Here is a 13,559-nt window from a genome sequence, read left to right on the forward strand (position 1 = left end):
ACATCGTGGTAAGATAGAGGTTTGTTCATGACCATTACAAACACGCGGCGGTGATTTAAAGAAAAAATAAGCAGTGCGAAGATGACCAGCAACATGAATGAAGACAAGAGATAACTGAAAGCTGTGAGAAGTACCAGGGTCTGAAAGAGGAACTAGAGAGGATGGTGGATAAGTGAAGCCAAAGTGGTCCGAGGTGTGGTAGGACGCACTTGGGGCTGTGACTCCTAAGCGGGTGAGTGGCTCCAACAGATCCAAAGGACAAATCAGAGCTCTCTGTCCGAAAGAAGTGCAATGCTAGGAACAAGCATAAGAAGTACTGACGCGTAGAACCTCAAATCTGGCGCCAGGCTGCTGGGTAGAGGAAACGCAAGGTTTGAGGAAGCACACGTAAACGACCATTATGGAGGGTAGAAGACGGGAATCTTCATCACTAATTACGTATATACACATATATCCATTCACACGATCATCATACAGTTTGTATCAGTTCATTATAGTACCAGCCTAGAAGTCTGCTTGTGGCAGAACTACCTGCCAGGGTACGCCTGCACCGCAGTGGAGCCGGTCCAGGTTAGGTGCACTGATGCTCTCTGGGAGGCTGGCAGCAGAATTCCGATAGCCTCAATACGCCTCCTCAGTTTCAGAGTCGGTTTTATATGGACGGCTTTCTTCCTATGTAGTTCATTGAGCGAGTTATTGTTCATTCCTGCTGTTGCCAGATTATCAGGAGGTTGCTGGCTTTACCCCCTGCTAAGTCGATGTTCTGTTAGGTTGCTGGGGTGGATCCCAGTTCGCCCTCCGGGGGAGCCTGGTTGACCTCTCCACTTAACACCTTCTTCTGGGAACCCACTGAATTTTCAGGCTGGTAATCCTTATACCCATTCATTCATATTTAAAGCTGAGGCCTCGGACTCTCAGATACACTGCTTTTAATCGTATTCCATTTATTTCACGTCGCTCTCTTACCTTTGGGGTTGAGAACTCTTGTTTTTAAAACAATATAGAACGCAAGAACATAGTGAGATAGGACAATGATTTCAGAGAATGGACGGTTCTATTTGTAGTGATTAATCAAATGTATTTACATTAGTAGAAGCGGCACTTAAGTACATTTAACCTTACACAAGGTTTTGAATACATAAGTTTGTCGTGTTGGTACAGCTTACACACTAGTACACAGCTGGTGTTGCACGGTTAAGCTAAATCTGGCATATCACATTTATTTCTAATATAAACCTTTAGTTATAAAGTATTAATTAACATTAAATCATTTCTAACAATAAATCATTTTTCATATAAACCATGTCTAATATAAACCTTCTTTAGTATCCCTACAACACAACTTCGAAATCCTTAAAGTCAAGCAGTATTTTTTTGGTATTGTTTCTTCTAACTTTTGTCATATCACATTAACACTGGAAAATAATTGCAATACACTATTTTGGCAGTTGCTGAACTCCTCAACTTCATTTCATTGTTTAATTGTCTAGAAAAGCAGTTTTCTTCATATTCTGAATGAACACTGTCCCTTAAATAAGGAATTATAAAGAATCATCAATTTTGGTTAATTAGTGCTCTGCATCTGGGCTTCAAAAATATAACTAGCAGCTAATATGTGAAACTATATGCCACAATAATTAAAATTACAGTACTGAAAATAAGTGGTGATGAGTTTTATACTGACTCTTCTAGGTTGTCCTAATCTAAAATTAAGTTTTCTTTAAAATCACTAATTTCTGGTATGCAGGTGTTTGAGAGCCTAACGCTCATTTGCATCGAAAATGTTCATGCTCATGTCGGACAGTAATGTAAAGATCTGTAGAGGACAACATAGTTTAAATTCCTTTCCAGATAATCATGGAATTGTGTTTAATTTCACTGAGAGATTCACAAAAGTTATGGTTATCAGCAGTGTTGGCGATGTGTATATTTTTAATGGTGAAACATGTTTATCTCACAGGCTGTAAAGGACAGCACAGAGGTGGAAATAGTGGATCAGAAGATGAGAAAAAGGGTAGACCCAGAAAAATGGCCAATTCCTGGTCCACCTTCACGGAATCAGCCACAAACTGACTTCTCTCAGCTCATCAACTGCCCAGAATTTATACCAGGAAAAGCTTTTTGTTCACATACTGGTAAAGAATTTCTTTCATAGAAACACAAAATTTTAGGATTGAAATTGCTGTCTAGTCCAACAAGTCTGCATTTTATTTTTCATGAATATTTGATTTCTTAGTAGGAATAGCAAGTATAAAATTCAGCTCTGCTAGTTGGAATGGAATGCAAGGCTGGCAGTTAGAAAGGCAGTGTGCCAGACGACAGTAAACTTGTGGTTAAGGTTGCAGTTTGGTCTTTTAATCCAACGTGTTTTTCCAAGAGATGTGCATGTTCTGTAAGATTGCCTTCTCTTTGGTAAATGGAAAGATGTGGAGAATCAACGCAGCTTCAGATTTAAAACTGAATTTCTTTGTCATATTTTAACTCTATTAAAACATATATTTCCCCAAAGGAGCCAGCTATAATATATCCCTATCCATAGGACTACATCTCTAGTATATGACTGATAACATCAAACTGATTTCAGAATAATTCATAGATTCTAAGGCCAAAATTGGGCCATTGTGATCATCTAGTCTGATCTCCTGTATAGCACAGGATATGGAACTTCCCCAAAATAATTCCTAGAGCATATCTTTTAGAAAAACATCTAATGTTGATGTGAAAATTGTCAGGGACGGAGAGTCCCCACACCCCTGACCGTATTGTTTCAATGATTAATTACTGTCGCGGTTAAAAATTTTACTGCTTATTTCCAGTCTGAATTTGTCTACCTTGGACTTCCAGCCATTGAGTTGTGTTATACTTTTCTCTGCTAGATTGAAGGAGCCCATTATTAAATATCCCCTCCCCCAAACTCCAGTGTAAGTACTTAGACTGTAATCAAGTCATCCATTAACCTTCCCTCTCAAGATAAATAGGTTGAGCTTTTTGAGTCTGTCACTATGACCCGTTTTCTAATCCTTTGTTCATTCTGTGGCTCTTCTCTGAACCCTATCAACATCCTTCTTGAATTGTTGTCACAAGAACTGCACACAATATTCTAGCAGTGCTCGAACCAGTGCCAAATACAGAGCACTGAATTTGTCACTAATCATGCTGTTTGTTTTATGGATAACTTCCATCTCTCAGGCAGTCAGTGGCACTTTTAATTTATGCTGGAATCACCAATGCAAACTGCTCTTTAAAATACAGAATAGCAAGTAATTGAGTCTTTTTTTTTTTTAATTTATTCTGATCAATGTCATATTTAAACCTTAATTAGAAATAGGAATTATAGCAACAATGAAAGTAAAATCTTTTAACACAATAAAAAAAGAAAATCTTGAATACACAACTAATTTACAATTTTAGAGTCGGCACCAAGCTCTCCAAGAATGGGAAGCCCAAAGAAAAGCACTGAAACAAGTAACCTTCAAACAATGTCTAAAGGATTGTCTACAAGCTTGCCAGATCTGGACTCTGAGCCTTGGATAGAAGTGAAAAAGAGGCATCGTCCATCCCTAATCAAACTAAAGGTACTGTTAGCTATCTTGATAAAACGTTAAAACAGCTCCCCCCTAAAATATTCGTGTGCATATTTTCTGAAATACAACAGTATACCACTGCTATGTAGTGAGAGGGAGTGCTGATACCTTCACATAAACCTAATTAACACTCTCTTGCAGTCTGTATGAGCAGAATGAACTAAATTTGCTCCAATCATAAAACTGTCCGTTATATTGAACAAAAAACTGTTCATATTATAGTGGATCACCTCACTTGATATTACAGTATACATAATATATATGTAATAATTTATCCTAATTTGGAATCTTAAGAGTATTTAAAGATCTGCTCCAAGTAGAAGGGAAGACAACTCTTAATTTTGGAAAATGAACTGGGCCTTAAAATAGGGCCCACATGCAGTGGCCCAGCTGGAGGTGTTTAGGTTCTGTTGAGAAATTATACGGCTTACAGTGTGAGAGAGAATTTAGTGAAAAGTTGGTGTCAGAATTCTCTATGGACTTTAGCACTGTGATTTTTGTCTTTGTACTAAGCTTAAGAAACCCTTGCAAGTCAACAGAAATTAGGCGGCTAACGGCCATTTGTGCCTTTGAAAATGCCTGTCAGAATGTTCCTCTTAAGATTCGTTGTTTTTATCCATTGAGACGATCTGGTCAGTATCCATTAAAAGAAGTGATAGAATAACCAAGTAATTTGTTTCCCAAAGAATATGTCATGTTGTCTTTCTTCATTCAGGAATCTGTGCATACTCTAGAGCACACACCAAGTCAGCAACAGCAGGCCCCACCTTCACAGGAACAAGAACAAGAAGAGCTTGATTTTTTGTTTGATGAGGAGATGGAACAAATAGAAGGTCGCAAAAATACATTTACTGATTGGTCAGACAATGATTCAGATTATGAAATTGATGACCATGATGTAAATAAAATTTTGATTGTAACACAGACACCACCTTCTATGAGAAAACATCCTGGTGGAGATCGCACTGGCAACCATGTGTCTCGTGCAAAAATTACATCAGAACTTGCTAAAGCTATTAATGATGGTTTATACTATTATGAACAGGATTTGTGGATGGAGCAGGGTGAAAATGATTCTACAGCCCTAAAGGTAATTTTTTCTATCATACAACTTAAACAGATGTTTGACCAAACAAGCCTAAAATTGACTGTTACTACTGCTACTTATACTATCAGAAATCTAATTGTGTGGAAGAAAATAGAAAATAATTATCATATGTATACCTATAGTATGTGTTGTAATTATTTTGTTTAGTTTTAACTTCTGATTGCAATTTAATTACTTGCAAATGGCTGCATATCATCTATCATGCTTTCTGTTATAGACTCTAGGTGTAGCGGAGGTTGCTAAATTCAAGATAAATGTCTCTCTTCACCCTCCAACTTAGATCTGAGCCAGTAAAGGAATAGTTAGTTTTAAGCAATAGGGTATTTTAGGCTGGTGGGGTAGTAGCTGAATGCTAAGAGTATACAATAGATCATTTAGACTTTACATGTGCTCAAACAGCTTGTATTTAATAACATTTTTAAATGTATTCATAGAAAAGACAAATTGATTTCTCTGTTTTGGGGGCAGAGTAGAGTATGAGGGAATGAAACTGAAGTCATTGCACTGTAAATTTTATCTTCAGTTTTTTTTAATCATCTATAAAGTTAGGTGTCATGAAAGTGGAAGTAAATGCCAGATTTAATACCCACAACCTCATTTTAATATACATTTCTATTTCCTTTGCCCATCTGTGGGTCCACAAACAGCAGTCAACCTGCAGAAGTTTAGTACATACTATAATATGGAATACTACTAAGGTGACTTGTGTCCAGAGTGAAAGTAAGCCGGTATGGTGTACCGGCAAGAGCCAGTATGTCGTGCCCGACTGGACCGGCTTCTCCAGCAGTGATTTAAAGGGCCCAGAGTTCCAGCTGCTGCGGGGAGCTTTGGGACCTTTAAATCACCACCAGAGCTCCAGCAGCCGAGCTCAGGTGGGGATTTAAAGGTCCCGGGGTTCCCCCACAGCGGCTGGAGCCTCTGGCCCTTTAAATCGCTGCTGGAGTCATGCTGCCACTACCCCAGTGGTGGCAGGGCTCCGGCGGTGCTTTGAAGGGCCCGGGGCTCGCTGCAGTGGCAGGAGCACTGGACCCCTTAAATGCCCAGCCAGGCCTGGCTGCCAGAGCCCCGGGATCCGGCAGGGATTTAAAGGGCCTGGGGCTCCCTGCAGCAGCCGGAGCCCTGGGCCCTTTAAATCACTGCTGGAGCCCTGCCACAGCTACCGCTGCCCTAGCCCAAATCTTGCTGCCCTGGGGTAGCAGTGGCAGGGCTCCTGCAGTGACTTAAAGGGCCCCCAGCCGCCTCTGCAGCCAATAACTCCGGGGTGATTTAAAGGTCATGGGGCTCCTAGTCACAGCTGGAGCCCTAGGGCCTTTAAATCTTGAAAGGCCCCATCTCTTTCCATTGAGGCCACATCTCTTCCAGTTAACCAATGGATTTTTAAACACACTGGTGGTCTTACACCAAGTAGCTAGCCAGTGAATGTGGCAGGAAGCTAGCTGAGCTGCTGGCACCTCAGGAACTCAGATTTCTCCACTCCTGCCCTGTCACATGTTTCCCCCTAATCAGTCATTCCAAGGAACCCCCTCTTTGTGAGTTAGTTCTCCCAGTTCCTTGTCAGATCCACCTCTGACGTTGGGCAGTGCTGTGAGTGGCAAACTGAGCTAGATTACCATCGTATTTAGGATAGTGTTTGTGCTTCTGTCTTCTCCCATCCATGGTGAGCACTGGATTGAGCCAAATCATGGTGGCAGGACCCTATTTCAGTATGGGGCAAGGAAAGAGGACAAAAGAATGAGAGCTACTAAAGAAAAGGGGAAATAGATACAAGGACGGGAAATAAAGAATATAGGTGAAAGCAAGGAATAGATAAAGATAGAAAATGCAGGGTGTCTGTAGACTGTAGAGTAAATTGCAAGAGTACAGTAGAAAGAAAATGTTTTCTCCCGCCCCATTCTTTTAATTGTTGGTCAAGATTTTCAACGGTGCTTAGTGATTATTTTTTGTGTGCATTGATTTTTGGGTTCCCAACTTGAGATGCTTCAAAGAGGCCTCATTTTTCAGAAAGTATTTAGCAGAAAGGAGGAACTGGATAAATTTTTGGTGGTTAAGTCCATAAATTACTATTAGCCAGGATGGGTAAGGAATGGTGTCCCTAACCTCTGTTTGTCAGAGGATGGAGATGGATGGCAGGAGAGAGATCACTTGATCATTGCCTGTTAGATTCACTCCCTCTGGGATACGTGGCATTGGCCACTGTCGGTAGACAGATACTGGGCTAGATGGACCTTTGGTCTGACCCAGTACGGCCGTTCTTATGTTCTTATCTACTCTCTGAAAAAACAGGCATCTTTAAGGAATTTCAGGTTGGGCATCCAAAGTTATTAGTTACTCTTGAAATTTTGTTTTTAATGTTGAAATGGGGAGAGATGGGAGTTTCAGCTGAGGACTCTCTCGTTGTCCCCCGTCTCCCTATCCCACCCCCCCGCCAGAATCTTCCTGTGCCCACCTTACTATAGAGGAAAGATGGTTTGGCACAGGACAGAAACTGGGGAAAATGGGGGTTCTGTTCCTCCTTTATAAAATAGAGTAACTTTTTCTAGTTTCATGACTTTGGTCATTGCAAACAATACTAAGGGGCGCACACTTTGCTTCTATAAGCCAAGCTCATTGCACATGTCCAGAGTCGTCTTCACAAGCTTGCTGTGTGCAACCTACCAAATTCAACAGGAAAGGACTGTGGTTGTGCCGGATCAATTGTGAATTAATTCTGCTTGACATGTTGCATGCTGGTGCAACTCAATTCTCTGAACTTGTCATGTTTTAGATTGATACACAATTGTCACTTTTTTGTAATTGTGAAATTTTCTCTTCAAATTCAGCAAGAGGTTGAAAACTTTAAGAAACTGAATCTCATCAGTAAAGAAGAGTTTGACAGTCTTACACCTGAGCCAAACCAGGAAGTTCTTCCATGGTCTTTAAGGTCACAACAAGGTAATATAATTGTACTTCCTTTATTTTTGTTACTTGTATTATTCTCACAACTAAGAACTCCAGTCATGGACCAGGACTTCGTTGTACTAGGTGTGTACCACCCCAGAACAAAAAGACAGTCCCTGCCCCTAAGTGCTTATAACCTAAATACAAAACAAGTGATAGCAAATGGGTACAGATAGGGAAGTAAAAGGAAACAATGAGACAGTACTGGTCAGCATGATAAGCAATGGTCTCAGCACATCAGCAGCCTAACTGTTGTAAAATTTTTTGTAGTCATCATAGCACGGTAGAGTTTACAGGAGAGTTTGAAAGGAGGATGAAGAGTTAATTTTGTCAGCGTTTAAAGGAAGCTTCTCCCAGGCATGAGGAGCACATGAGGAAGCCCAAAGATGCTTGTTTGAAAATTTAACAAGTGCGCAATGAAGGCTGACAACATGGGCTGATTGAAGATGGAAGTTGGCTTTTTTTTATACTAAAGGAAAGAGAGAGAGGGTGGGGATAGATCATGACGGACCTTGAAGTTAGACAGGTAACTAGTTTAATGTGATAGAGAAGAGGGAGCCAGTGAAGGGATGCAAAGAGAACAGGAGGGATAAAAATGAGTGGGTTTTTTTAAATTTTGTTACTTAAATTCTAATAAGCTTTCCTTTTTAAAAGTAAACCTGTTTAAAATAAAATCTGAATTTGATACAAACTACATTAAGGCCTAAACTACTTATAATCTCTTAAAATATATTTTAGAAAGTCAGGCTTTATAAATGTGGCATAGGAGGTCACGTACTAGATTAAGGGCTTTAATTTAATAAAAAAAAATTGTTCTCTTTTGTTAATGCAGTTTGACACAAATCTTGAGCAAAAAGTTATCTAGTAAATAAGCAATATATCATTCACCATTTTCTAATATACTAAAAATGTGTACAGTTAAGAAGAATCTGAAAATATGCTTAAATAAATGTATGTGGTTATGCTATCCACTTGAGTTAGAAAAAAGTTGTACCAAATCTAGTATAAAGGCTCTATTTAGTTGTAAATCAACATGTTTTAATGGTTATGTAACCAGTGAGAATGCACCTTTCTTTAGAAAATAATTGAAATAACAATGGAAAAGTTGTTTAAAATCTGATGTAAAGTGAAGCTTTCTACTTGGTGATTTAAATCGTTATTGAAATCAGCAATTTATATCTCCTTGATTTTAAATCAATCCATCCTGCAAGAGAAAGATGGCATGGTCAAACCCATTCAGAATGCTTCTGTAAAGAACATTACCAGCAGGGCAAGATGACATTTGTAAAAGCCAGAGAAAAGGATGTTGTGTAATTGAAACGTAAAATGATGAGAGCCTGGAGGAGATATTTAACTGTGTGGTGGATAGGAAAGGCCATATCTGAGAAATGCAAAAAAAAAAAAAAAAAAAAAAAAAAAAAAAAAAAAAAAAGAAATCAGCAAGATTTAGTCATAGCCTGGATGTGAGGCCCTAGAGAGAGATCCAAGTCAAAGATGGCACCCAGGTTATACACCTCAGTCAGAGTAGAGTGGTGGTGGTGTCAGTGATCGAGAAAGGAGGTCGGGCAGGGGGACAGCTTAGCGGGAGGAAGAGTAAGAACTCTGTTTTAGCCATGTTGAGCTTGAGCTCACAGCTAGACATCCTCAAAAAGATGTCAGAGAGACAGGCTGAGATTTAGTTTGGACAGCAGGAATCCAGACTGGAGTACAGATAGATCTCTGAATCATCTGTGATGTAGCTGAATTTGTTTCTGGATGAGAGAAACAAAGGTGTAGAGGGAGAAGAGTAAGGAACCAAGGACAGAGCTCTGTAGGGCACCCATTTAAACACCCGTTTAAGAAATCCTGCATTAAAGAAACTTCATGTGATTTAATTTTGATTCTGACTATAGTCTGTTTTTTTGTTGGTTGGCTGGTTTGTTTTTAACCAAAGCTCTATCTAAAAGATATTTTTGTTAGCCTGTACTGCATTAGAGCATACTATATGTTGATACAGGAAAATAAATGAATGTGCATCAGCATCAGTACACATAAGCAGGAATTTCAGTTATTTCACTACTACTACAGACCAACAGAAAGTGTTCTGTGATGCAACATGCTATTGCAATATGCAAAGCAAAAGCTATTGTTGAAGTGAGACATTATGGTCACTAGGATATAGACTTTAAGGAAAAAATAAATATTTTTCAATCCAGATATATTTTTCTACTTGATACAGACATCATTTAAAATTTGGATTTGTCATATCACTGTATTTGGCTTTATCATATTGCTATACAGTACATCAAAGAGTTAAACTTACCAGGCTGTTTCCTATCTTGTGTAGGAAATATAGAGGCTTGCGATAACCATTTGAAAGCAGTTTAATTTTATTAGTTGGAGGTTAGGTCCATTAATAAGTATTAGCCAAGATGGTCAGGGATGCAACCCTGGATGCTCCAGGTGTCCCTTGCCTCTGATTGCCAGAAGCTGGGAGTGGATAATGGGAGGGATCACTCAATGATTTGCCTGTTCTGTTCATTCACTCTGAGTACTCCTAAGGGAATTCTGCACCAAAACCTTTAAAATTCTGTATACAATACTTTAAAATTCTTCATATTTTCTTCGTCAAAATAACACAGTATAATCATGCCTGTTGCAATTATTTTGGTAATTTATTTAAACTACAATATAGAAAAATATACAATATAGGAAACAAGGATGGGTGGGGGAAGGAGCATGCTCAGCATGCTACACTCTTGCCATCCCCAGCTGAAGATGACCCACTGGAGACCCACTAGCTGGCATATTTTTGAGTAACAGCCTCTGTCCTTGTATTCCTTAACCAACCATAAATAACGTACTGAAGATTTTAAATCAAGCATGTGTTTAACCAAAAAGATGTCTTGCACCACTCTAAAGGTCTATAAAGTTAAGCTATCAGCAAAAGTGCCTCAGGATGATCTCTGCTATTCTGTGATAGTATACAGGGAGATATGACACAGGCAGGGATGCAGGGAAATCCCCAGACGGCCTTTATCTAATAATAATGAAGCTAGGTGTGACCCTTTATTTCTAGTTATCAGTCAACTAATATATGCAGCCATATGCTAAGTATTACATCATAGGCAACTGAAGAGCAAGTAAGGACTGGAGGATCAAACTCAAATTTATATTGGCTACTGACCGTCTCCAGCAAGGTCTGTAGTAAACAGTTCATGAAGCACATTTTGACAGGAAAATTTTTCAGTCCAAAAACTTAGACCAGTTCTAATCACTAAACCACCATAAGCCCATACTGTCCTTTACAATAAGACTCTTTTACACCACTTTGCCAATGTAAAGGAACCTTAAAACTTTTACACCTATTTTATGCTCCTGGGGAAATTCACTAAGAATGGGAACAATTCACTAACACAATGCGAACAACTAAGCAGGCAGACTGCTACATTTTGCTCTGCTTGAGGGGACAAGCTTGCCTCAGGCCTACTTCCAAATAACCCTTAGACCTGCCTCTCCGCCCTGGGTGCGCCACAATAGCAAGCAGGAGGGACAGAGTCTCTCTTGTTCGCACACCCCTCGGTCCCGCCCTGCCCCCGCCCCGCAGTGATTACCATCTCTGCACACATGGCGTCAAGTATCAGAGGGGTAGCTGTGTTAGTCTGGATCTGTAAAAGCAGCAAAGAGTCCTGTGGCACCTTATAGACTAACAGACGTATTGGAGCATGAGCTTTCATGGGTGAATACCCACTTCGTTGGATGGATGCATGCAGTCTTTGCTGCTCTCTCCACACATGTAGGCCCACGCCCCTCTTCCCTCCCTCTGCCCCTCCCGCCCTCCCCCTCTGATTTATGTTTCTGCCAGCTGCTCTGGGGTGTCAGGGTGGGGCAAATGACTGCACTTGTGGCTTTCCCCTCAGAAGTCATTTTTCTGCAGGGAAGCAAAGAAATCTGCGGACAACATGAATTCTGTGCCTGTGGAGTAGCGCAGAATTCCCCCAGGAGTACTCTGAGGCACCTTGCATTGACCACGGTCGGAAGACAGGATACTGGTTAGAATGACTATTGGTTTGACCCATTGTGGCTGTCCTTGTGTAGTTTTTAGATAATGCACTGTTTCCATAAATGAATACAATGTGTTATCAAAACTTCACAATTTATTTTATCAATGTTTTATTTCCATTAAATTGCCACTGTAGTTTACAGAAACATCAGGAATTATAATATTGAAAATCAAAGTAGTATGTGTTTTGACACTGATTTTGAATATTTCAATATATACAGGCCTGTGTTTCAACTTGTACTTGTCTAGTTTGAGATATCTAAGAATTTTAGATAGAATTTATACGCATCTGCCCCAAGATACCGACCTTTTCTGATTAATTTCCTCCCTCTTTGTGTAAGACAATGGTATGTGTATACCATAGCTGCCTCTGGATAGAATTAGATTTAGGGGAAATTTTGTCAAAAGAACTTAGGTGACTTCGGAGCCCAACTTCCATTTTCAAAATTAGTTAAGTGCTGAAGAGAACCAGAAGCTCATCAAAAGTCATTGAGACTTAGGAAGTGCTTAAGTCAGGTTTGAAAATAGAATATGGGCACCAAAATCACTGAAGCACTTTTGGCAATTTTGCCATTGTTCAGATGTGTGACCACATTGCAGTCTAGTGGCTGCATTTTATAAAGGATGTAGGGCCAGATTTTCAAAGATTTTTAGGAGCCTAAAGATGTAGATAGGGTCCTACTGGTATTTCAAAAGGACCTAAGTAAGTTAGGCACCTAACTTGCCTCTTACAGGTAAGTCTAATCCTCTTTCTGCTGTTAGATGGAAAACACACACACTCACTAGTTCTTATGTTACACATGGAAGGGGAAATGGAATCAGGAAAATATTAGCTCCTAGGGAGGAAAAGTACAGATGATGTATCTGATTCTAAAATTATTAGACTTTTGCTTAAAATACAAACAAAAAGAAAGCAAAACTTTTTAAAGCATTTTTGTTAAAATGTACATAAATCCAGCATTAGTCACCATGTTCTCCATATGTTTTTTTGTGTGTGTGCAATATATTTTCCCCATCCTATACATATTCATGACTGTTAGCAACATTACAGCTTTCTTGTAATGAGCTCAAGCCATAGAAATACTGGAACTTCAACAAGTTAAGTAATGTTATCTTTTAAACATTTATTTAAGAAGTGTTTATAGAAAGCTTGATAGAAAATCACTGACATTTTTGTTTTCTTAAAATATGTTCAGCTTATTTTTGTAGTACATCTTTTATTCTTCTTTTTCTCCCCTAATTTAATCTCTTGCTAAATCCTTTTACTGTTGTTTTTCTAAAATCAGTTTGCCCTTTCCTATAAAAGCCTTTTCTGATCTTGGATATCTCCTGGGTTGATTTAACTCAGGGGTGGGCAACCTTTCAGAAGTGGTGTGCTGAGTCTTCATTTATTTACTCTAAGGTTTTGTGTGCCAGTAATACATTTTAAAGTTTTTAGAAGTTCTCTTTCTATAAGTCTATAATATATAACTAAACTATTTGTGATGTACTCAGGCCAGTTAGGTACAGCAGAATAGCAGAAGGCAGATATACTGGCCACTGGATTGTTTTCTGTTCCCTGACTGACCAGAGCAGGGGCTGCTCCAGGCTAAGGAGAACACCTGACTCTAATTAACCTGCAAAGAGTCAGGTGAGGCCATTCAGTTAATGTGACCACCTGACTCTAATTAAGGCCCTGCTGATACTATAAAAAGGGCTCACTCCAGTCAGACAGGGAAGAGCCAGGGAGCCAGAGGAGAGGAAGTGCGGCTGAAGGGCTGGTTACTGAAGACACCCTCAGACCATCGTTAAAGGAGCCCTAAGGTAAGGGTGAAGAAGGGAGAAGCACAAGAGCTGTGGGGAAGTGGCCCAGGGAAATGTAGCAACTCTGGCAGTGAAAAGTTGGCTG

The 13,559-nt window shown here is 39.6% G+C and overlaps 1 protein-coding gene across 6 annotated transcripts in view; it reads left to right on the forward strand.

The window, feature by feature from the left end:
- The window catches only part of LARP1B (La ribonucleoprotein 1B), a 115,473-nt gene that overhangs the window by 80,106 nt on the left and 21,808 nt on the right, over positions 1-13,559 (forward strand). For all 6 annotated transcript variants that reach the window (XM_032806042.2, XM_032806043.2, XM_032806041.2 and 3 more), the window contains 4 exons: positions 1,961-2,135; positions 3,412-3,575; positions 4,300-4,674; positions 7,512-7,623. In XM_032806042.2, coding sequence (XP_032661933.1) covers positions 1,961-2,135; positions 3,412-3,575; positions 4,300-4,674; positions 7,512-7,623 — 826 coding nt within the window. The remainder of the gene's footprint in view (positions 1-1,960; positions 2,136-3,411; positions 3,576-4,299; positions 4,675-7,511; positions 7,624-13,559) is intronic.

The sequence above is a fragment of the Chelonoidis abingdonii genome, chromosome 5 (assembly GCF_003597395.2).
Source record: "Chelonoidis abingdonii isolate Lonesome George chromosome 5, CheloAbing_2.0, whole genome shotgun sequence".
Classification (NCBI taxonomy): Eukaryota; Metazoa; Chordata; order Testudines; family Testudinidae; genus Chelonoidis; species Chelonoidis abingdonii.